Source organism: Bombina bombina, chromosome 1, assembly GCF_027579735.1.
Source record: "Bombina bombina isolate aBomBom1 chromosome 1, aBomBom1.pri, whole genome shotgun sequence".
NCBI classification, from domain to species: Eukaryota; Metazoa; Chordata; class Amphibia; order Anura; family Bombinatoridae; genus Bombina; species Bombina bombina.
In genome coordinates this window covers 1,295,730,642-1,295,752,751 of record NC_069499.1, presented here as the reverse complement: position 1 = coordinate 1,295,752,751, position 22,110 = coordinate 1,295,730,642, and the positions used below count along the sequence as shown (strand labels likewise).

Below are 22,110 nucleotides of genomic sequence, written 5' to 3'. Positions count from 1 at the left end.
TTCATATTTAGTTTACACCATATTTCTATTAGGGTACTACTAGTAATAATTCAATATAGATATATATATTTGACTTTGTGTATCAGTTGATAAGTAGTCATGCTATTTGATTTTAATAGGATCATATAATTCCATATCTAGTATATCTCCAATGCTGAGTGTATAAAAACATATGCTATAATTCACAGCACAAATTACGTAGGCCTTTATATACCAGTAATATTTGGAACCTCCTTGGTTTATCAGATGTTTAACAAATTATTTCAGGATGAATTGCAGTTCATCATTATAAACATATTTTAAATATCAATAGTTATTTATTTAATATAGTAGGCATTTATTCAATATGGTATATTCCTAAAGGTAATCTCCTATGTTGTTATTCTTTCATAAAGTCTTGATATATTAAATATATTAAATATTTCAGCAAATTATAGACAATTTATACTTAAAAATGAACTTTAAGGTTACAAAATTATCACATGCCTGTAAGTGAATTTTGGCATATGTTTCTTCTAGAATCTCCAAGATACGTTGTGATCTAACATTTGATTACCATACAAGTGTTAATTACTATCCTCCTGAGGTTCTGCTAGCTTATCTGAACTAAAGTAATTAATTGTGTCTCTGTGACCCCAGGTGGCATCCTGAATTAGGCACCATGTTTATCTTGTTTGAAACGATCTAATCTCATTAAAGGGACAGTCTAGGCCAAAATAAACTTTCATGATTCAGATAGAGCATGTAATTTTAAACAATTTTCCAATTTACTTTTATCACCAATTTTGCTTTGTTCTCTTGGTATTCTTAGTTGAAAGCTTAACCTAGGAGGTTCATATGCTAATTTCTTAGACCTTGAAGCCCACCTCTTTCAGATTGCATTTTAACAGTTTTTCACCACTAGAGGGTGTTAGTTCACGTATTTCATATAGATAACACTGTGCTCGTGCACGAGAAGTTATCTGTGAGCAGGCACTGATTGGCTAGACTGTAAGTCTGTCAAAAGAACTGAAAAAAGGGGCAGTTTGCAGAGGCTTAGATACAATCACAGAGGTTAAAAGTATATTATTATAACTGTGTTGGTTATGCAAAACTGGGAAATGGGTAATAAAGGGATTATCTATCTTTTAAAACAATACAAATTCTGGTGTAGACTGTCCCTTTAAGTGATGAGGTAAAGAATCTTTTGAAACTTCTACTTTCTAGTTGGGAAACAAATGTTCTCTTTGTAGTTTTGGGACATCCCGTAAGTGAAGTGTATCTTACTCAGTAAGGGGATTTGGGTCTGATTCAGAACTTAAGAAAAATCTGTGACATTATAGTACAGAGTTCATATTAATGTATATAATATAAATTTAATATTAATTTGTACATCACATCAAAGTCACTCACGTTATACATGACAGTATTGCAAAAGCGATTGCGACATTTCTCAGCTAGGTGATCACTGCGGTAATGCTGGTTACCACAGCGATCATTTTAGCTATAATACTTAAACTGATATTTTTTTTTAATGTATTTTGGGGGTCTCTAGACAATTTAGATTTTTATTTATGTGCCTTTAGAGACCCCCAAATCCTTCTTTCTTTTTTAAGACACGATGAGTCCACGGATCATCTTAATTACTAATGGGATATTCACTTCCGGTCAGCAGGAGGAGGCAAAGAGCACCACAGCAGAGCTGTTAAATAGCTCCTCCCTTCCCTCCCACTCCAGTCATTCTCTTTGCCTACGTTAGTTATAGGAAAAGGTAATGTGAGGTGTTAGATTAGATTCTTTAATCAAGAGTTTATTATTTTTAAAGTAGTGCCAGAGAGTGCTACTTTTTCCTAAGGTGTAGCCGTAGTCCATATCAATCTCTACAGGAGAGCTTTGGTGGCTTTAGAGCAATGGGAACTTGTGGGACATAATTCTCACTGCGCTTCCCATAGATTGTTTGCTGCCCTGTTTGTTAAAGTCTGAGGGAAGAGAATATACTCAGTACTTTTTTGTTCCACAGGCCAATGTGAGGGGGAGGACCTCGCAAGCTGGGTGGGCTGCCTTCCTGCCGGGCAGCTTTCTAAGGTAAGTGTTAAATGCTTTTTTTCTGGAAAGGATGCATACACAGAAAAAATTAGCACTCTTTATACTTTATAAGGGACACTAGATACATTGGCCCTCAGAGGGAGGAGGACATGTTATCTGGCAGTGAATGCAGGCACTGGAGGATGCATGGAGAAGTTGCTCTGCTTTTTATAGTCTAGCGTACTTGCAAACTCCCAACGGCTTATTTTATTTAATTGCAGCCGTCTGGGTGATTTATACTGTGTGTTTTTTTTTGTACTCTACACAAAAAATGGGGGTAGACAGTATAGGTGTCATGCTAGCTCCGTTGGCCTTATTCATGTTAATTGGCCGACCGGGAGGTTATTTGGTAGTATGGCCATGTTGTTTAGCATGTCTGTGTTTTCAACTATGAGTGCGGCTTCTGCTTTACTTTACTTGCCGCCCGGGAGTTTAGTTGGAGACGCCCACGATGGGCGGGGCTAAGTTGCGGAGAGGCTCCTGTTAATACTAATTAGCATGGAGTGCTGTGGTTGCCGGTCTCTGCTGCGCTGTGACTATGCAGCGGAGAAGCTCCTGTCGATACTAATTATCATGGAGTGGTTGCCGGTCTCTGCTGCGCTGTGTCTGTGCAGCGGAGAGGCTTTTCTCATGATAATGACTTTCATTACAATTTAAATACATTGTGTGCTACGACTGCCTTCTCTGCTGCATTGTAACTCATGCAGCAGAGAGGATTCACATTCAGTAAGGGTCAAGGGTGTTGATAGTCTGGACGCCGTCTCTGCTGGTGGTTTACCCGCAGTACCTTATTTGTTTACAGTAGTCAGGATGACTATTATTTATTTGTGTTTTTATCTGATGTCTGGATGATTTCCTTACTAGTTTTGTTATGAGACTGCAGACCTTATATGAATAAAGAAAGAAAATAATGTTTTTTAACATTCAAAGAGACAGTACCATCCGTTTTTTAATAAACGCATTTTAATTTTTCAAGGTCCAAGAGGCCTTTTCAACTTATTTCTTGGTATGTACTATGTAAGGGAACTAAGTTAGAACTTTTCCCTTAAATATAAAGTCTCAGTAATTTTGGTAATATTTAATGTTATTGTATAAAGAATGAATAGGGTATACACATTGCACACGTTATGTCTTGATACTTCTGGAGACTACCTCATTTTTCTGTTCCCCATGTAGTATTAGGTTTTATTTTTTTTTTGTTTTAAATAAAAAAAAAAAATATATATATATATATATATATATAATATAATATAATATAATTTTTCAGAGTCAACATTGCCTTGGATGTTTCTGAAGCATTCAGGCAATGTTCAATATTTTCTGCAGCTTTCTCTTCAAGTGTCCGAAAATCTTAGCGTCCATTCATCCAGTGCTCTGTGCTTCCTTCACGACTCCTCTTGGGGTTATCTTGCAAGACATCGTTCCATCTGTACTTGTCATGTGGGTTGTCAGCTTTTCCCATGCTGCAGGGAGAGTGCATGAGGAAGAATAAATATTCAGTGAGTGAGGTTTCTGTCACTATTGATCGATTCCATACTGACCAGGAGATTTTTATCCCTATAGAGGATAGCTATTTCCTTTCGGGATCCCATAAATGTTGGGGTAGTGGGTTTGTTCAAGATGACATCCCAGGTCGGTATTACTGCCTTTTTACAGCAGCACACTAGCTTATACGTTGTCTGGTTCTATTCAGATAGTTTAGCATGCTAGGGCACTGTGGGTGAGTTCTGTAGCAGCCCAGGGGTTGCAAGTTTGATCTCCAGTATGGTCAATAACATGAGCAGCGCCTTGAGACCCTTATGGGTATTCTGCTGTGCTTTACAAGTACCCATAATAATATATATATGATATGTCCGGTTCAGGAAGAGGGTCTGAGATTTATTTCAGTCTGGTGGTGGCTCCCAAGAAGAAGGAAGCCTTCAGACAGATTTTAGACTTCCAAAATCTAAACAGTACTGTCCTTCTAGGTGGAATCTATTCGTACCATCTTTCCTTGGATCCAGGAGGATCAATTCCTGATAAGGTTGCAGGACGGGTATCTGCATGTTCCCATCTATGGGATCATTGCAAGTTTCTATGGTTTCTCTTTTTCTGGACAAATACTTCTAGTTTGTGGCTTTTTCATTAAATCTTGCCACAACTTTTTAGAATTTTCATGGTGCATTGCAGCACCATATTTAGAAGATTTCCTAATCCAGACGACTTCGTTACAATAAAGAGGTTCGCTAACGGACATGGTGTTATCCTTCCTGCGTCCTACACGAGTGGAAGGTAAATCGGGGACAGAGTTCCGGAGTTCTTATTTCTTTCATGTAATTAGCAAGAGTCCATGAGCTAGTGACGTATGGGGATATACATTCCTACCAGGAGGGGCAAAGTTTCCCAAACCTTAAAATGCCTATAAATACACCCCTCACCACACCCACAATTCAGTTCAGTTTTACAAACTTTGCCTCCGATGGAGGTGGTGAAGTAAGTTTGTGCTAGATTCTACGTTGATATGCGCTCCGCAGCAAGTTGGAGCCCGGTTTTCCTCTCAGCGTGCAGTGAATGTCAGAGGGATGTGAGGAGAGTATTGCCTATTTGAATGCAGTGATCTCCTTCTACGGGGTCTATTTCATAGGTTCTCTGTTATCGGTCGTAGAGATTCATCTCTTACCTCCCTTTTCAGATCGACGATATACTCTTATATATACCATTACCTCTGCTGATTCTCGTTTCAGTACTGGTTTGGCTTTCTACAAACATGTAGATGAGTGTCCTGGGGTAAGTAAATCTTATTTTCTGTGACACTCTAAAGCTATGGTTGGGCACTTTGTTTATAAAGTTCTAAATATATGTATTCAAACATTTATTTGCCTTGACTCAGAATGTTCAACTTTCCTTATTTCTCCAACATAGGTGTGTCCGGTCCACGGCGTCATCCTTACTTGTGGGATATTCTCTTCCCCAACAGGAAATGGCAAAGAGCCCAGCAAAGCTGGTCACATGATCCCTCCTAGGCTCCGCCTACCCCAGTCATTCTCTTTGCCGTTGTACAGGCAACATCTCCACGGAGATGGCTTAGAGTTTTTTAGTGTTTAACTGTAGTTTTTATTATTCAATCAAGAGTTTGTTATTTTGAAATAGTGCTGGTATGTACTATTTACTCAGAAACAGAAAAGAGATGAAGATTTCTGTTTGTATGAGGAAAATGATTTTAGCAACAGTCACTAAAATCCATGGCTGTTCCACACAGGACTGTTGAGAGCAATTAACTTCAGTTGGGGGAACAGTGAGCAGTCTCTTGCTGCTTGAGGTATGACACATTCTAACAAGACGATGTAATGCTGGAAGCTGTCATTTTCCCTCTGGGATCCGGTAAGCCATGTTTATTACGATTGTAAATAAGGGCTTCAAAAAGGGCTTATTAAGACTGTAGACTTTTTTTGGGCTAAATCGATTGATTATTAACACATATTTAGCCTTGAGGAATCATTTTATCTGGGTATTTTGATATAATAGGCAGAGCCTCATTTTCGCGCCGGTGTTGCGCACTTGTTTTTGAGAGGCATGGCATGCAGTCGCATGTGAGAGGAGCTCTGATACTTAGAAAAGACTTTCTGAAGGCGTCATTTGGTATCGTATTCCCCTTGGGGCTTGGTTGGGTCTCAGCAAAGCAGATACCAGGGACTGTAAAGGGGTTAAAGTTCAAAACGGCTCCGGTTCCGTTATTTTAAGGGTTAAAGCTTCCAAATTTGGTGTGCAATACTTTTAAGGCTTTAAGACACTGTGGTGAAAATTTGGTAAATTTTGAACAATTCCTTCATGTTTTTTCGCATTTGCAGTAATAAAGTGTGTTCAGTTTAAAATTTAAAGTGACAGTAACGGTTTTATTTTAAAACGTTTTTTGTACTTGTTATCAAGTTTATGCCTGTTTAACATGTCTGAACTACCAGATAGACTGTGTTCTGAATGTGGGGAAGCCAGAATTCCTATTCATTTAAATAAATGTGATTTATGTGACAATGACAATGATGCCCAAGATGATTCCTCAAGTGAGGGGAGTAAGCATGGTACTGCATCATTCCCTCCTTCGTCTACACGAGTCTTGCCCACTCAGGAGGCCCCTAGTACATCTAGCGCGCCAATACTCCTTACTATGCAACAATTAACGGCTGTAATGGATAATTCTGTCAAAAACATTTTAGCCAAAATGAACACTTATCAGCGTAAGCGCGACTGCTCTGTTTTAGATACTGAAGAGCATGACGACGCTGATATTAATATTTCTGAAGGGCCCCTAACTCAGTCTGATGGGGCCAGGGAGGTTTTGTCTGAGGGAGAAATTACTGATTCAGGGAACATTTCTCAACAAGCTGAACCTGATGTGATTGCATTTAAATTTAAGTTGGAACATCTCCGCATTCTGCTTAAGGAGGTATTATCCACTCTGGATGATTGTGACAAGTTGGTCATCCCAGAGAAACTATGTAAAATGGACAAGTTCCTAGAGGTGCCGGGGCTCCCAGAAGCTTTTCCTATACCCAAGCGGGTGGCGGACATTGTTAATAAAGAATGGGAAAGGCCCGGTATTCCTTTCGTCCCTCCCCCCATATTTAAAAAATTGTTTCCTATGGTCGACCCCAGAAAGGACTTATGGCAGACAGTCCCCAAGGTCGAGGGAGCGGTTTCCACTTTAAACAAACGCACCACTATACCCATAGAGGATAGTTGTGCTTTCAAAGATCCTATGGATAAAAAATTAGAAGGTTTGCTTAAAAAGATGTTTGTTCAGCAGGGTTACCTTCTACAACCAATTTCATGCATTGTCCCTGTCGCTACAGCCGCATGTTTCTGGTTCGATGAGCTGATAAAGGCGGTCGACAGTGATTCTCCTCCTTATGAGGAGATTATGGACAGAATCAATGCTCTCAAATTGGCTAATTCTTTCACCCTAGACGCCACTTTGCAATTGGCTAGGTTAGCGGCTAAGAATTCTGGGTTTGCTATTGTGGCGCGCAGAGCGCTTTGGTTGAAATCTTGGTCGGCTGATGCGTCTTCCAAGAACAAGCTACTTAACATTCCTTTCAAGGGGAAAACGCTGTTTGGCCCTGACTTGAAAGAGATTATCTCGGATATCACTGGGGGTAAGGGCCACGCCCTTCCTCAGGATCGGCCTTTCAAGGCAAAAAATAAACCTAATTTTCGTCCCTTTCGTAGAAACGGACCAGCCCAAAGTGCTACGTCCTCTAAGCAAGAGGGTAATACTTCTCAAGCCAAGCCAGCTTGGAGACCAATGCAAGGCTGGAACAAGGGAAAGCAGGCCAAGAAACCTGCCACTGCTACCAAGACAGCATGAAATGTTGGCCCCCGATCCGGGACCGGATCTGGTGGGGGGCAGACTCTTTCTCTTCGCTCAGGCTTGGGCAAGAGATGTTCTGGATCCTTGGGCGCTAGAAATAGTCTCCCAAGGTTATCTTCTGGAATTCAAGGGACTTCCCCCAAGGGGGAGGTTCCACAGGTCTCAGTTGTCTTCAGACCACATAAAAAGACAGGCATTCTTACATTGTGTAGAAGACCTGTTAAAAATGGGAGTGATTCATCCCGTTCCATTAAGAGAACAAGGGATGGGGTTCTACTCCAATCTGTTTATAGTTCCCAAAAAAGAGGGAACGTTCAGACCAATCTTAGATCTCAAGATCTTAAACAAGTTTCTCAAGGTTCCATCGTTCAAGATGGAAACCATTCGAACTATTCTTCCTTCCATCCAGGAAGGTCAATTCATGACCACGGTGGATTTAAAGGATGCGTATCTACATATTCCTATCCACAAGGAACATCATCGGTTCCTGAGGTTCGCATTCCTGGACAAACATTACCAGTTCGTGGCGCTTCCTTTCGGATTAGCCACTGCTCCAAGGATTTTCACAAAGGTACTAGGGTCCCTTCTAGCTGTGCTAAGACCAAGGGGCATTGCTGTAGTACCTTACTTGGACGACATTCTGATTCAAGCGTCGTCCCTTCCTCAAGCAAAGGCTCACACGGACATTGTCCTGGCCTTTCTCAGATCTCACGGATGGAAAGTGAACGTGGAAAAGAGTTCTCTATCTCCGTCAACAAGGGTTCCCTTCTTGGGAACAATAATAGACTCCTTAGAAATGAGGATTTTTCTGACAGAGGCCAGAAAAACAAAACTTCTAGACTCTTGTCGGATACTCCATTCCGTTCCTCTTCCTTCCATAGCTCAGTGCATGGAAGTGATCGGGTTGATGGTAGCGGCAATGGACATAGTTCCTTTTGCACGCATTCATCTAAGACCATTACAACTGTGCATGCTCAGTCAGTGGAATGGGGACTATACAGACTTGTCTCCGAAGATACAAGTAAATCAGAGGACCAGAGACTCACTCCGTTGGTGGCTGTCCCTGGACAACCTGTCACGAGGGATGACATTCCGCAGACCAGAGTGGGTCATTGTCACGACCGACGCCAGTCTGATGGGCTGGGGCGCGGTCTGGGGATCCCTGAAAGCTCAGGGTCTTTGGTCTCGGGAAGAATCTCTTCTACCGATAAATATCCTGGAACTGAGAGCGATATTCAATGCTCTCAAGGCTTGGCCTCAGCTAGCGAGGGCCAAGTTCATACGGTTTCAATCAGACAACATGACAACTGTTGCGTACATCAACCATCAGGGGGGAACAAGGAGTTCACTGGCGATGGAAGAAGTGACCAAAATCATTCTATGGGCGGAGTCTCACTCCTGCCACCTGTCTGCTATCCACATCCCAGGAGTGGAAAATTGGGAAGCGGATTTTCTGAGTCGTCAGACATTGCATCCGGGGGAGTGGGAACTCCATCCGGAAATCTTTGCCCAAGTCACTCAGCTGTGGGGCATTCCAGACATGGATCTGATGGCCTCTCGTCAGAACTTCAAAGTTCCTTGCTACGGGTCCAGATCCAGGGATCCCAAGGCGGCTCTAGTGGATGCACTAGTAGCACCTTGGACCTTCAAACTAGCTTATGTGTTCCCACCGTTTCCTCTCATCCCCAGGCTGGTAGCCAGGATCAATCAGGAGAGGGCGTCGGTGATCTTGATAGCTCCTGCGTGGCCACGCAGGACTTGGTACGCAGATCTGGTGAATATGTCATCGGCTCCTCCTTGGAAGCTACCTTTGAGACGAGACCTTCTTGTTCAGGGTCCGTTCGAACATCCGAATCTGGTTTCACTCCAGCTGACTGCTTGGAGATTGAACGCTTGATCTTATCGAAGCGAGGATTCTCAGATTCTGTTATCGATACTCTTGTTCAGGCCAGAAAGCCTGTAACTAGAAAGATTTACCACAAAATTTGGAAAAAATATATCTGTTGGTGTGAATCTAAAGGATTCCCTTGGGACAAGGTTAAGATTCCTAGGATTCTATCCTTCCTTCAAGAAGGATTGGAAAAAGGATTATCTGCAAGTTCCCTGAAGGGACAGATTTCTGCCTTGTCTGTGTTACTTCACAAAAAGCTGGCCGCTGTGCCAGATGTTCAAGCCTTTGTTCAGGCTCTGGTTAGAATTAAGCCTGTTTACAAACCTTTGACTCCTCCTTGGAGTCTCAATTTAGTTCTTTCAGTTCTTCAGGGGGTTCCGTTTGAACCCTTGCATTCCGTTGATATTAAGTTATTATCTTGGAAAGTTTTGTTTTTAGTTGCAATTTCTTCTGCTAGAAGAGTTTCAGAATTATCTGCTCTGCAGTGTTCTCCTCCTTATCTGGTGTTCCATGCAGATAAGGTGGTTTTACGTACTAAACCTGGTTTTCTTCCAAAAGTTGTTTCTAACAAAAACATTAACCAGGAGATTATCGTACCTTCTCTGTGTCCGAAACCAGTTTCAAAGAAGGAACGTTTGTTGCACAATTTGGATGTTGTTCGCGCTCTAAAATTCTATTTAGATGCTACAAAGGATTTTAGACAAACATCTTCCTTGTTTGTTGTTTATTCTGGTAAAAGGAGAGGTCAAAAAGCAACTTCTACCTCTCTCTCTTTTTGGATTAAAAGCATCATCAGATTGGCTTACGAGACTGCCGGACGGCAGCCTCCCGAAAGAATCACAGCTCATTCCACTAGGGCTGTGGCTTCCACATGGGCCTTCAAGAACGAGGCTTCTGTTGATCAGATATGTAGGGCAGCGACTTGGTCTTCACTGCACACTTTTACCAAATTTTACAAGTTTGATACTTTTGCTTCTTCTGAGGCTATTTTTGGGAGAAAGGTTTTGCAAGCCGTGGTGCCTTCCATTTAGGTGACCTGATTTGCTCCCTCCCTTCATCCGTGTCCTAAAGCTTTGGTATTGGTTCCCACAAGTAAGGATGACGCCGTGGACCGGACACACCTATGTTGGAGAAAACAGAATTTATGTTTACCTGATAAATTACTTTCTCCAACGGTGTGTCCGGTCCACGGCCCGCCCTGGTTTTTTTAATCAGGTCTGATAATTTATTTTCTTTAACTACAGTCACCACGGTACCATATGGTTTCTCCTATGCAAATATTCCTCCTTAACGTCGGTCGAATGACTGGGGTAGGCGGAGCCTAGGAGGGATCATGTGACCAGCTTTGCTGGGCTCTTTGCCATTTCCTGTTGGGGAAGAGAATATCCCACAAGTAAGGATGACGCCGTGGACCGGACACACCGTTGGAGAAAGTAATTTATCAGGTAAACATAAATTCTGTTTTTTCAGACAGTCAGTTTCATATTTGGGATAATGCATTTGAATTAATCATTTTTTCTTACCTTCAAAAATTTGACTCTTTTTTCCCTGTGGGCTGTTAGGCTCGCGGGGGCTGAAAATGCTTCATTTTATTGCGTCATTCTTGGCGCGGATTTTTTTGGCGCAAAAATTCTTTTCCGTTTCCGGCGTCATACGTGTCACCGGAAGTTGCGTCATTTTTTTGACGTTATTTTGCGCCAAAAATGTCGGCGTTCCGGATGTGGCGTCATTTTTGGCGCCAAAAAGGCATTTCGGCGCCAAATAATGTGGGCGTCTTGTTTGGCGCTAAAAAAATATGGGCGTCGCTTTTGTCTCCACATTATTTAAGTCTCATTATTTATTGCTTCTGGTTGCTAGAAGCTTGTTCACTGGCATTTTTTTCCCATTCCTGAAACTGTCATTTAAGGATTTTGATCAATTTGCTTTATATGTTGTTTTTTTCTTTTACATATTGCAAGATGTTCCACGTTGCAACTGAGTCAGAAGTTACTTGAGGAAAATCACTGCCCGGGGCTGGAGCTACCAAGCTAAGTGTATCTGCTATAAATTTTTGGTACCTGTTTCTCCAGCTGTTGTTTGTATTGCATGTCATGACAAACTTATTAATGCAGATAAAATTTCCTTTAGTACTGTTATATTACCTGTTGCTGTTCCGTCAACATTTAATTTTCAGAGTGTTCCTGATAAACATAAGAGATTTTATTTTTTAAATCCATTTAGAAGGCTATGTCTGTTATTTCTCCTTCTAGTTTACATAAAAGTCTTTTAAAACTTCTCTTTTTTTCAGATGAATTTTTAAATGAACATCATCGTTCTGATACTGATAATGGTTCTTCTGGTTCAGAAGTTTCTGTCTCAGAGGTTGATGCTGTTAAATCTTTTTATTTGTTCAAGATGGAATTTATTCGTTCTTTATTTAAAGACGTATTAATTGCTTTTGATTTAGAGGATTCTGGTCCTCTTGATACTAAATCTAAACGTTTAAATAGGGTTTTTTAAATCTCCTGTAGTTATTCCAGAAGTGTTTAATCTCCCTGATGCTTTTTCTGAAGTAATTTCCAGGGAATGGAATAATTTGGGTAATTCTTTTACTCCTTCTAAAACGTTTAAGCAATTATATTCTGTGCCATCTGACAGATTAGAGTTTTTTTGGGACAAAATCCCTAAGGTTTGGGGCTGTCTCTATTCCTGCTAAAATGTACTACTATTCTTACGGCAGATAGTACTAAATTTAAGGATCCTTTAGAAAAGAAAATTGAATCCTTTCTAAGAAAAGTTTACTTATGTTTAGGTAATCTTCTTAGACCTGCTATACCGGATGTTGCTGCAGCTTCTTCTTTTTGGTTAGAAGTTTTTAGCGCAACAAGTATCAGATCATATTTTTATAGCATTATTTTTATTCTATAACATGCTAATAATTTTATTGGTGATACCATCTTTTGATATCATTTGAGTTGATGTCAGGTATATGTCTCTAGCTATTTTAGCTAGAAAAGCTTTATGGATTTAACTTGGAATGCTGATATGTCTTCTAAAGTTAACTTTGTTTTTCCCTTTCTTTCCAGGGTAATAATCATTTTTTCGTTCTTTTTCTCATAATAAGGAGCAAAAGCCTGATCCTTCATCCTCAGGAACAGTTTCAGTTTGGAAACTATTTCCAGTTTGGAATATATTCAAGCCTTATAGAAACCTATAGTCAGCTCCTAAGTACCCATGAAGGTGCGGCCCTTTTTTCCAGTTCAGCTTGTATGGGGCAGATTATGTTTTATTCAATGGAGTTTGGATCAATTCCGTTCTCAAACTCTGGTTTCAGAACATTGTTTCAGAAAGGTACAGAATTGGCTTCAGTTAAGGCCTCCTGCTAAGAGATTTTTTTTTCTTCCCGTGTCCCAGTTAACACAGCAAGGCTCAGCATTTCTGAAATGTGTTTCAGATCTAGAGTTGGCTGGAGTAATTATGCCAGTTCCAGTTCTGGAACAGGGGCTAGGGTTTTATTTTATCTCTTCATTGTACCAAAGAAGGTCAATTCCTTCAGACCAGTTCCGGATCTATCAATATTGAATCGTTATGTATACCAACATTCAAGATGGTTACTGTGGGACTATTCTGCCTTTTGTTTAGCAAGGGCATTTTATGTCTACAATAGTTTTGCAGGATGTGTATCTGCATATTCCGATTCATTCAGATCAATTTTAGTGTTTGAGATTCTCTTTTTAGACAAGCATTACCAGTTTTGTGGCTCTACTGTTTGGCCTAGCCTCAGTTCCAAGAATTTTTTTCAAAGATTCTCGGTGCCCTTCTTTCTGTATTCAGAGAACAGGGTTTTTGTATTTCCTTATTTGGACGATTATCTTGGTATTTGCTCAGTCTTCTCATTCAAAGAATCTCATGCGATTCGACTTGTGTTGTTTCTTCAAGATCATGGTTGGAGGTTCAATTTACCAAAAAGTTCATTGATTCCTCAGTCAAGGGTAATCTTTCTGGGTTTCCAGATAGATTCAGTGTCCATGACTCTGTCTTTAACAGACAAGAGACGTCTAAATTGTTTTCAGCTTGTCGAAACCTTCAGTCACATTCATTTCCTTCGGTAACCTTATGCATGGAAATTCTAGGTCTTCTGACTGCTGCATTGGACGCAATCCCCTTTGCTTGTTTTTCACATGCGACCTCTTCAGCTCTGTATGCTGAATCAATGGTGCAAGGATTACACAAAGATATTTCAATTTATATCTTTAAAACCGATTGTTCGACACTCTCTAACGTGGTGGACAGATCACCATCGTTTAATTCAGGGGGCTTCTTTTGTGCTTCCGACCTGGACTGTAATTTCAACAGATACAAGTCTCACAGGTTGGGGAGCTGTGTGGGGATCTCTGTCGGCACAAGGAGTTTGGGAATCTCAGGAGGTGAGATTACCGATAAATATTTGTAACTCCGTGCAATTTTCAGAGCTCTTCAGTTTTGGCCTCTTCTGAAGAGAGAATCGTTCATTTGTTTTCAGACAGACAATGTCACAACTGTGGCATACATCATCAAGGAGCGACTCACAGTCCTCTGGCTATGAAAGAAGTATCTCGAATTTTTTTGGTTTGGGCGGATTCCAGCTCCTGTCTAATCTCTGCGGTTCATATCCCAGGTGTAGACAATTGGGAAGCGGTTTATCTAAGTCGCCAAACGTTGCATCCGGGCGAATGGTTTCTTCACCCAGAGGTATTTCTTCAGGTTGTTCAAATGTGGGAATTTCCAGAAATAGATCTGCTGGCGTCTCATCTAATCAAGAAACTTCCCAGATATCTGTCCAGATCCTGGGATCCTTAGGCGGAGGCAGTGGATGCATTATCACTTCCTTGGAAGTATCATCCTGTCTATATCTTTCCGCCTCTAGTTCTTCTTCCAAGAGTAATCTCCAAGATTCTGAAGGAATGCTCGTTTGTTCTGCTGGTAGCTCCGGCATGGCCTTATAGGTTTGGTATGCGAATCTTGTCCGGATGGCCTCTTGACAGCCGTGGACTCTTCCGTTAAGACCAGACCTTCTGTCGCAAGGTCCTTTTTTTCCATCAGGATCTCAAATCCTTAAATTTTAAGGTATGGAGATTGAACGCTTGATTCTTGGTCAAAGAGGTTTCTCTGACTCTGTGATTAATACTATGTTACAGGCTCGTAAATCTGTATCTAGAGAGATATATTATAGAGTCTGGAAGACTTATATTTTTTTGGTGTCTTTCTCATCTTTTTTTCTTGGCATTCTTTTAGAATACCGAGAATTTTACAGTTTCTTCAGGATGGTTTAGATAAGGGTTTGTCTGCAAGTTCCTTGAAAGGACAAATCTCTGCTCTTTCTGTTCTTTTTCACAGAAAGATTGCTATTCTTCCTGATATTTATTGTTTTATACAAGCTTTGGTTCGTATAAAACCTGTCATTAAGTCAATTTCTCCTCCTTGGAGTTTGAATTTGGTTCTGGGAGCTCTTCAAGCTCCTCCCTTTGAACCTATGCATTCATTGGTCATTAAATTACTTTCTTGGAAAGTTTTGTTCCTTTTGGCCATCTCTTCTGCCAGAAGAGTTTCTGATTTATCTGCTCTTTCTTGTGAGTCTCCTTTTCTGATTTTTCATCAGGATGAGGTGGTGTTGCGAACTTCTTTTGAATTTTTACCTAAAGTTGTGAATTCCAACAACATTAGTAGAGAAATTGTGGTTCCTTCATTATGTCCTAATCCTAAGAATTCTAAGGAGAAATGTTGAAGCTACTAAGTCTTTCCGAAAGACTTCTAGTCTATTTGTTATCTTTTCTGGTTCTAGAAAGGCCAGAAAGCTTCTGCCATTTATTTGGCATCTTGGTTGAAATCTTTAATTCATCTTGCCTATATTGAGTCGGGTAAAACTCCGTCTCAGAGGATTACAGCTCATTCTACCAGGTCAGTTTCTACTTCCTGGGCGTTTAGGAATGAAGCTTCGGTTGATCACATTTGCATAGTTGCAACTTGGTCCTCTTTGCATATTTTTACTAAATTCTACCATTTTGATGTATTTTCTTCTTCTGAAGCAGTTTTTGGTAGAAAAGTATTTCAGGCAGCAGTTTCAGTCTGAATCTTCTGCTTATGTTTTTTATTAAACTTTATTTTGGGTGTGGATTATTTTTCAGCAGGAATTGGCTGTCTTTATTTTATCCCTCCCTCTCTAGTGACTCTTGTGTGGAAAGATCCACATCTTGGGTAGTCATTATCCCATACGTCACTAGCTCATGGACTCTTGCTAATTACATGAAAGAAAACATAATTTATGTAAGAACTTACCTGATAAATTCATTTCTTTCATATTAGCAAGAGTCCATGAGGCCCACCCTTTTTTGTGGTGGTTATGATTTTTTTGTATAAAGCACAATTATTCCAATTCCTTTTTTTATATGCTTTCGCACTTTTTTATCACCCCACTTCTTGGCTATTCGTTAAACTGAATTGTGGGTGTGGTGAGGGGTGTATTTATAGGCATTTTAAGGTTTGGGAAACTTTGCCCCTCCTGGTAGGAATGTATATCCCATACGTCACTAGCTCATGGACTCTTGCTAATATGAAAGAAATGAATTTATCAGGTAAGTTCTTACATAAATTATGTTTTTAAGGTAATTTTCTGGGATCTAGGTTAGATTCCCTATCAATTAAGTTTTTCCTGATGGAAGTCAGGAAATCAAAGATTATTGATCCTTGTCTTATTTTCAGCACACTCTTAGGTCATCAGTGGCTCAGTGCATGGAGGTAATCGGGCTGATGGTGGCACTTGACATCTTCCCGTTTGTTCGGTTCCATCTCAGCACTCTGCAGTTAAGCAAGTTCAGACAATGGAACGAAGTTTATGCGGATTTGTCTCCGTGAATGCTACCGGATCAGGAACCAAGGGATTCTCTTCCATGGTGGTTGTTTATGGATCATCTTATCCAGGGAACCTGCTTTCGCAGACCTTTTTGGGTGATTATGTCAACAGTCGCCAGCCTTCGAGGGTGAGGAGCAGTCTAGAGTTCCCTAAAGGCTCAGGGAGTTTAGACTTAGTCTGAGTCTGTTCTTTCTATAAGTATTCTGGAGCTGAGAGCGTTCTTCAAGGCTCTCCTGGGCTGGCCTCAGTTAGCCTCGGTCCAGTTCATCAGGTTTCAGTCGGACAATATACCTTCAATGGTTTACAACGATCATCTGGGAGAAACAAGAGTTTTCTTAGCGATGACAGAGGTATCCAAGATAATCGGTGTGCGGAGGCCCACTTTTTTTCCTACCTATCGGCGATTCACATCCAAAGACTGGACATCTGGGAGGCGGACTTTTTGAGCAGGCAGACCTTTCTTCCGGGGGTGTAGGAACTCTATTCGGAAGTGTTCTCCAGCCTGTTTTCTCATGTGGGGTCAGCCGGACTTAGATCTCTTGGCATCTCTACGGATTGCCAAGCTCCCAAGATACGGGTTGAGGTCCAGGGACCTCCCAGGCGGAAGTGATAGATGCTCTGGTGGTCCCTTGGACATTAAGTCTAGCATACCTATTTTCTCAGTTTGTGCTCCTTCCTCGGGTAATTGCTTGAATCAAACAGGAGAGGGCTTTGGTGATCCTCATAGCTCTGGCTTGGCCTCGCAGGATTTGGTATGCAGATCATGTGGAAATGGCATCTCTGCCAGCATGGAGACTCCCATTGAGGAAGGACCCCTGATTTAGGGGCCCTTCATCCGTCCAAATCTAGTTTCTTGAAGCTGACTGATTGGAGATTGTACACTTAATTTTATCCAGGCGGGGATTTTATGATTCGGTCATAGAGACCATGATTCAGCCTGTGACTAGAAGGATTTATCATAAGATTTGGCATAAATATCTTTATTGGTGTGAATCCAAGGGCTACTCATGGAGTAAGGTTAGGATTCTTCAAATTTTATCTTTTCTCCAAGAGGGTTTGGAGAAGGGTTTAGCGACACGTTCCCTAAAGGGTCAAATCTCTGCTTTATCTATTTTGTTATTCAAACGTCTGGCGGATGTTCCAGATGTTGAATTTTTTATCAGGCCTTGGTCAGGATCAGGCCTTTGTTCAAACCAGTTACTCCTCCATGGAGTCTTAATTTAGTTCTCAGAGTTCTTCAAAGGGCTCCGTTTGAACCTATGCATTCCTTACATATTAAGTGGTTATCTTGGAAAGTTCTATTTCTTGTTACTATTTCTTCAGCTCATAGAGGGTCAGAGCTATAGACATTGCAGTGCGATTCTCCTTACCTTATTTTCTTTTCAGATAAGGTAGTTTTACGTACTAGGCTAGGTTTGCGTCCTAGTGTTGTTTCTGATAGGAACATTAATCAGGAGATTGTTGTTCTTTCTTTGTGTCCTAATCTTTCTTTTCAGAAAGAACGTCTTCTGCACAATTTAAACGTGGTCCGTGCTTTGGCTGAAGAGTATCATACGTTTTGCATATGAGACTGCTGGACAGCAGCCTCCCAAGAGGGTTACGGTTCATTCCGCGAGGGCTGTTGCTTCCTCTTGGGCATTCAAAAATGAAGCTTCTGTAGAACAGATTCGCAAGGCTGCGACTTGGTCCTCTCTTCACACTTTTTCGAAGTTCTACAAATTTGATACTTTTGCCTCAGCCGAGGTTGCTTTTGGGAGTAAGGTTCTTCAAGCAGTGGTGCCTTCCGTTTAGGGTCCCTGTCTTGTCCCTCCCGTATCATCTGTGTACTCTAGCTTGGGTATTGAATCCCATTAGTAATTAAGATGATCCGTGGACTCATCGTGTCTTAAAAAAGAAAAGAAAATTTATTCTTACCTGATAAATGTATTTATTTTTTGACACGATGAGTCCACGGCCCGCCCTGTTCTTTTAAGACAGGTTGTGGGTTATGTAAACTTCAGATACCTCTGCACCTTGGATTTTCCTTTCTCTTCCTAACTTCGGTCGAATGACTGGAGTGGGAGGGAAGGGAGGAGCTATTTAACAGCTCTGCTGTGGTACTCTTTGCCTCCTCCTGCTGATCAGGAGGTGAATATCCCATTAGTAATTCAGATGATCCGTGGACTCATCGTGTCAAAAAATAAATAAATTTATCAGGTAAGCATAAATTTTCTTTTTTTTTTTTTTTTTTCTTTTTTTTTTTTTTTTCTTTTTTTTTTTTTTTACTTTGTCTTTGGGGTGTACAATAAAAAATAGACCATTGGAAAGGTTAGACAATTACGGTCCTGGGGATCTGTAGCTGCTTAGATGCCCGAGATACAGGCATCTAAGCAGCATTTCCCTATAACTGAGAATGGGGGTCCTCAGACCTCCATCAAGGTGGGGGAGTACTAGTGACGGCTCTGAGCCGTTGTTAGCACTTGAGTGGGAAAATTTGCAATGGCTCAGAGCCGTCATTAGCACTCAAGGGGTTAATGGACCTGTTATAAACATACAAAAAAATCCACTTTATATTACTTTTATGTTGTTGTTGTATTCTGTCATAATTTAGTTGCATTTTTCTTTGTTTTCATTAAGGGTTCCAGCAGAGTCTCAGACGAAAAAAATATCTGCAAATTCTGTTTCCAGGATAGACCACAACTTAAGGATTTTATCAAGCTCACTTGTAAATGAAGGAACATCATACATAGAAATGCCAAAAGTCAACCCTGCACAGGTTACCTTGTGTACTACAGAAAAATTACAAACCCAGATGAGACCTGGAACAGAACTGTGTGTGCTTCTATTTTGTTGCTGCATTTGTGGCTTTGAATACACAAGCAAAGAACTTCTAATGGAGCATATGAAAGCACATGAGGGTGAAATCATTAACATCATATTAAATAAGTCTGAATCATCCTCATGAATAAGACATAAACGTCCTCTTGCGCTATTTAACGTAAAACACATTTCTAAATGCCTCATTGAAAAATTCTTAAGGAAAGGTAAACCGATACAAACATATTTATGGAGATTATAAACTGATGTTGCCACTGTTTATGTTCCTCTATCTTGCCACCCCTTCAGCAACAAGTTATAGTATAGTCATGACCTAGAATGCCCTGTTGTAAGGGAAATTAACACGCGATAAACATGTAGACTGGTCTAGTAGACTTAATTTAAATGTGTGAATTTTTTTAAATGAAAGGGTGTATATGTGTTTGTGTAGCTCTAACTGTCTCATTAATTATATCTCCTTTCTATCTATTGCTTAAAGGACCACTAAACACAGTAGGTTAGCATAATCAATAAATGCATTATAAATAAAAAATGTTAAAGCACTTAGTTTGAATTTAACATGAGTAGTAGATTTATTTTCTTGATAAATTTCAAAGTTCGTTTTATTTTCCTTCCCACTGCATCATGTAGCAGCCATCAGCCAATCACAAAACATATATACTTATATTCTGTGAATCTTGCACATGCTCAATAGGAGCAGAAAATGTGCATATAAAAAGACTATTTATATAATTAATGTGAATTGGAAAGTTGTTTAAAATTGTGTGCTCTATCTGAATCATGATGATTTAATGTTGACTTTAGTGGTCCTTTTTAAAATAATTTTAAGTCTATACAGTTAAACTTGTTTTAGCTTATTTTCTCAATTTTGCTTATCCTTAAGTATGTAAAAGTCAAACCATATTTTCCCAAAATAGGTTAAAGAGTCTGTGATAATGGCAGAAATGTTGCATGTTCATTTAGTAGGAAATTTCAAGCAATGTCATCATTCCAAGGCTGAACAAAAAAATTTATTACATGCAACTATTCTCCAGTTCTCTTTAGATTGAGTCAAACCATTTTTTTTTGTTTTATCCTTTTGCAAGTATCAGAAGTGTCAAGAAGAATTTGTTTTGCTAGAAATGTTGTTTTTATTTAAATATTTTATTGTGTATGGAAGATGAAATGTTGGAAATATCCAATGAGGGATTTTGTTCTCTCCCTATACTGATGTTAATATTGGTATAGGAAAAAGCGCACTTCTAAAACTAGTAGCAATTCGATCAGTAACCCTATTTGTCTAGTTTAGCCTGTTTCGGATTTATCTGTATGCTTTCAGCCAGCACACATTTTCTAGTATATCCGACACATTATTTATACAAACACAGTCCATGTACTCCCTTTCTGGCTAACAGTCCTATATTTAATGTTTTTGCTTTGCCATACCTTCCTGCACCTTAGAACCCATTTACAGGGACTTAAGGTGCCTAATTACTGAGCTCTGCTTTGTAAAGAAATATCTGTTTTTATATACATATTTAAAAAAATATTTTAATCTAAATCAACAGGTGTTCATTAATATGAGACAGGTATAAGAAAGCAAAATTTACAAAACTGCTAATTCACCTTTATATAGCTAAAATAGAAATATTGTAATTGTATCCTCAAGTGATATTTAAAAAACAAGATAAATATTAGCTTTTTATATGTTCTGTAAAATCATACTTCACACTTACTGCCATAGACTGAATTGTCACAGTAATGTGGTGGCAATAGCCACAACCTCACCTTTTGCAAGCTTTGTATAGTCCTTTAAAATATATATATTTTTTTAGAGTGATGCAAGGTGTGTAGTGTTTCTTATATATTTATTATTCAGTATTTATATGTAATTTTGTAATCTAGTTCTAAGCAGAGAATTGGTGCATATTCTCTTTGGTGCTATTTCCTTTATATGTTGTATGGACAAGAAGGGTTATTCTGTACTTTGAAAGTTGACTGTGCCTAGGTATTGCAAGAATTATGTTACTATTGAGTGGATATTTTTATTTCTCCTGATTCAACAGATGTAAAGCGTAATTACAACCAAGAGTGGTGACTATAAAGATTAAATTTAAGTGTCCTATTGTCATAAACCAAAAATGTGAAAATACTTTTGTGTTGGTGGAAATTGTTGTAAATTGTTTGGCTGCTGAAGATTTCCTAAGAATTTTTGTAAGACTCCATTTGGGTCTTTCATTATCAGAGTAGTCTATAACGTATGTATTTATTGCATGTATTAGCTGTAATGTAATACCTGCTTGACCGCCAAAATATTTCCAAATTGCAACAGAAGAGATATTTTGGATTTCATAACTGGATTTCATTTTTTTCATCAGATGTGAGAATCCACAAGACATCACATGTGGGAATTACACTCTAGTCCACTAGGAGGATACAAAACACACCAACATAACACATCTTAAATCCCTCCCAAGTACCCTAAATCCTCAATCATTTTTTGCCATCTTAAAGGAATTGTCTAGTCAAAATTAAACTTTAATGATTCAGATAGAGCAGTCAATTTAAAGCAACTTTCAAATTTACTTCTATTATCAATTTTTCTTCGTTCTCTTGTTATGTTTATTTTAAAAAAGTAGAAATTTTAGCTTAGGAACCGGCCCATTTTTGGTTCAGAACCTGAGTAGAGCCTGCTAATTGGATGGCTACATTTGGACACCAATCAGCAAGCGCTACCCAGGTGCTGAAACAAAAATGGTCTAGCTCCTAAGCTTATATTCCAGCTTTTTTAAAATAAAGATACCAATAGAATGAAGAAAAATTGATAATAGGAATAAATTAGAAAGTTAAAATTGCATGCTCTATCTGAATCATGAAAGTTTTTAATGGAGTGAGGTGAATTCTGAAGTTGTGATCTACTCATGGTTGATAGGGCTTCTCTAACCAATCTGAAGCCCATTTCTTCCACAGAGTGCCTACGAAGGGCAGAGTGGTTGACAGGAGTTTTCAGTCATTTAAAAATATTTCCTTTGTGGAAATGCCCCAGGCTTCCCAGGTGAAATTCAGACTTCGCTGCCAATCCCCTGGGTCGTAGAATGTTGTTTCTTGTGAGATCCTTGGCACTGTGCTTGTACTGCTTTTGGATGG

The 22,110-nt window shown here is 39.7% G+C and overlaps 1 protein-coding gene across 3 annotated transcripts in view; it reads left to right on the top strand.

Annotated features, from left to right (window-relative positions):
- ZNF507 (zinc finger protein 507) overlaps positions 1-21,115 on the top strand; it is a 350,567-nt gene extending 329,452 nt beyond the window's left edge. For all 3 annotated transcript variants that reach the window (XM_053701720.1, XM_053701736.1, XM_053701728.1), the window contains one exon: positions 18,784-21,115. In XM_053701720.1, the coding sequence (XP_053557695.1) occupies positions 18,784-19,111 (328 nt within the window). In that variant the 3' untranslated portion in view covers positions 19,112-21,115. The remainder of the gene's footprint in view (positions 1-18,783) is intronic.
- The last annotated feature ends 995 nt before the right edge of the window (positions 21,116-22,110 follow it).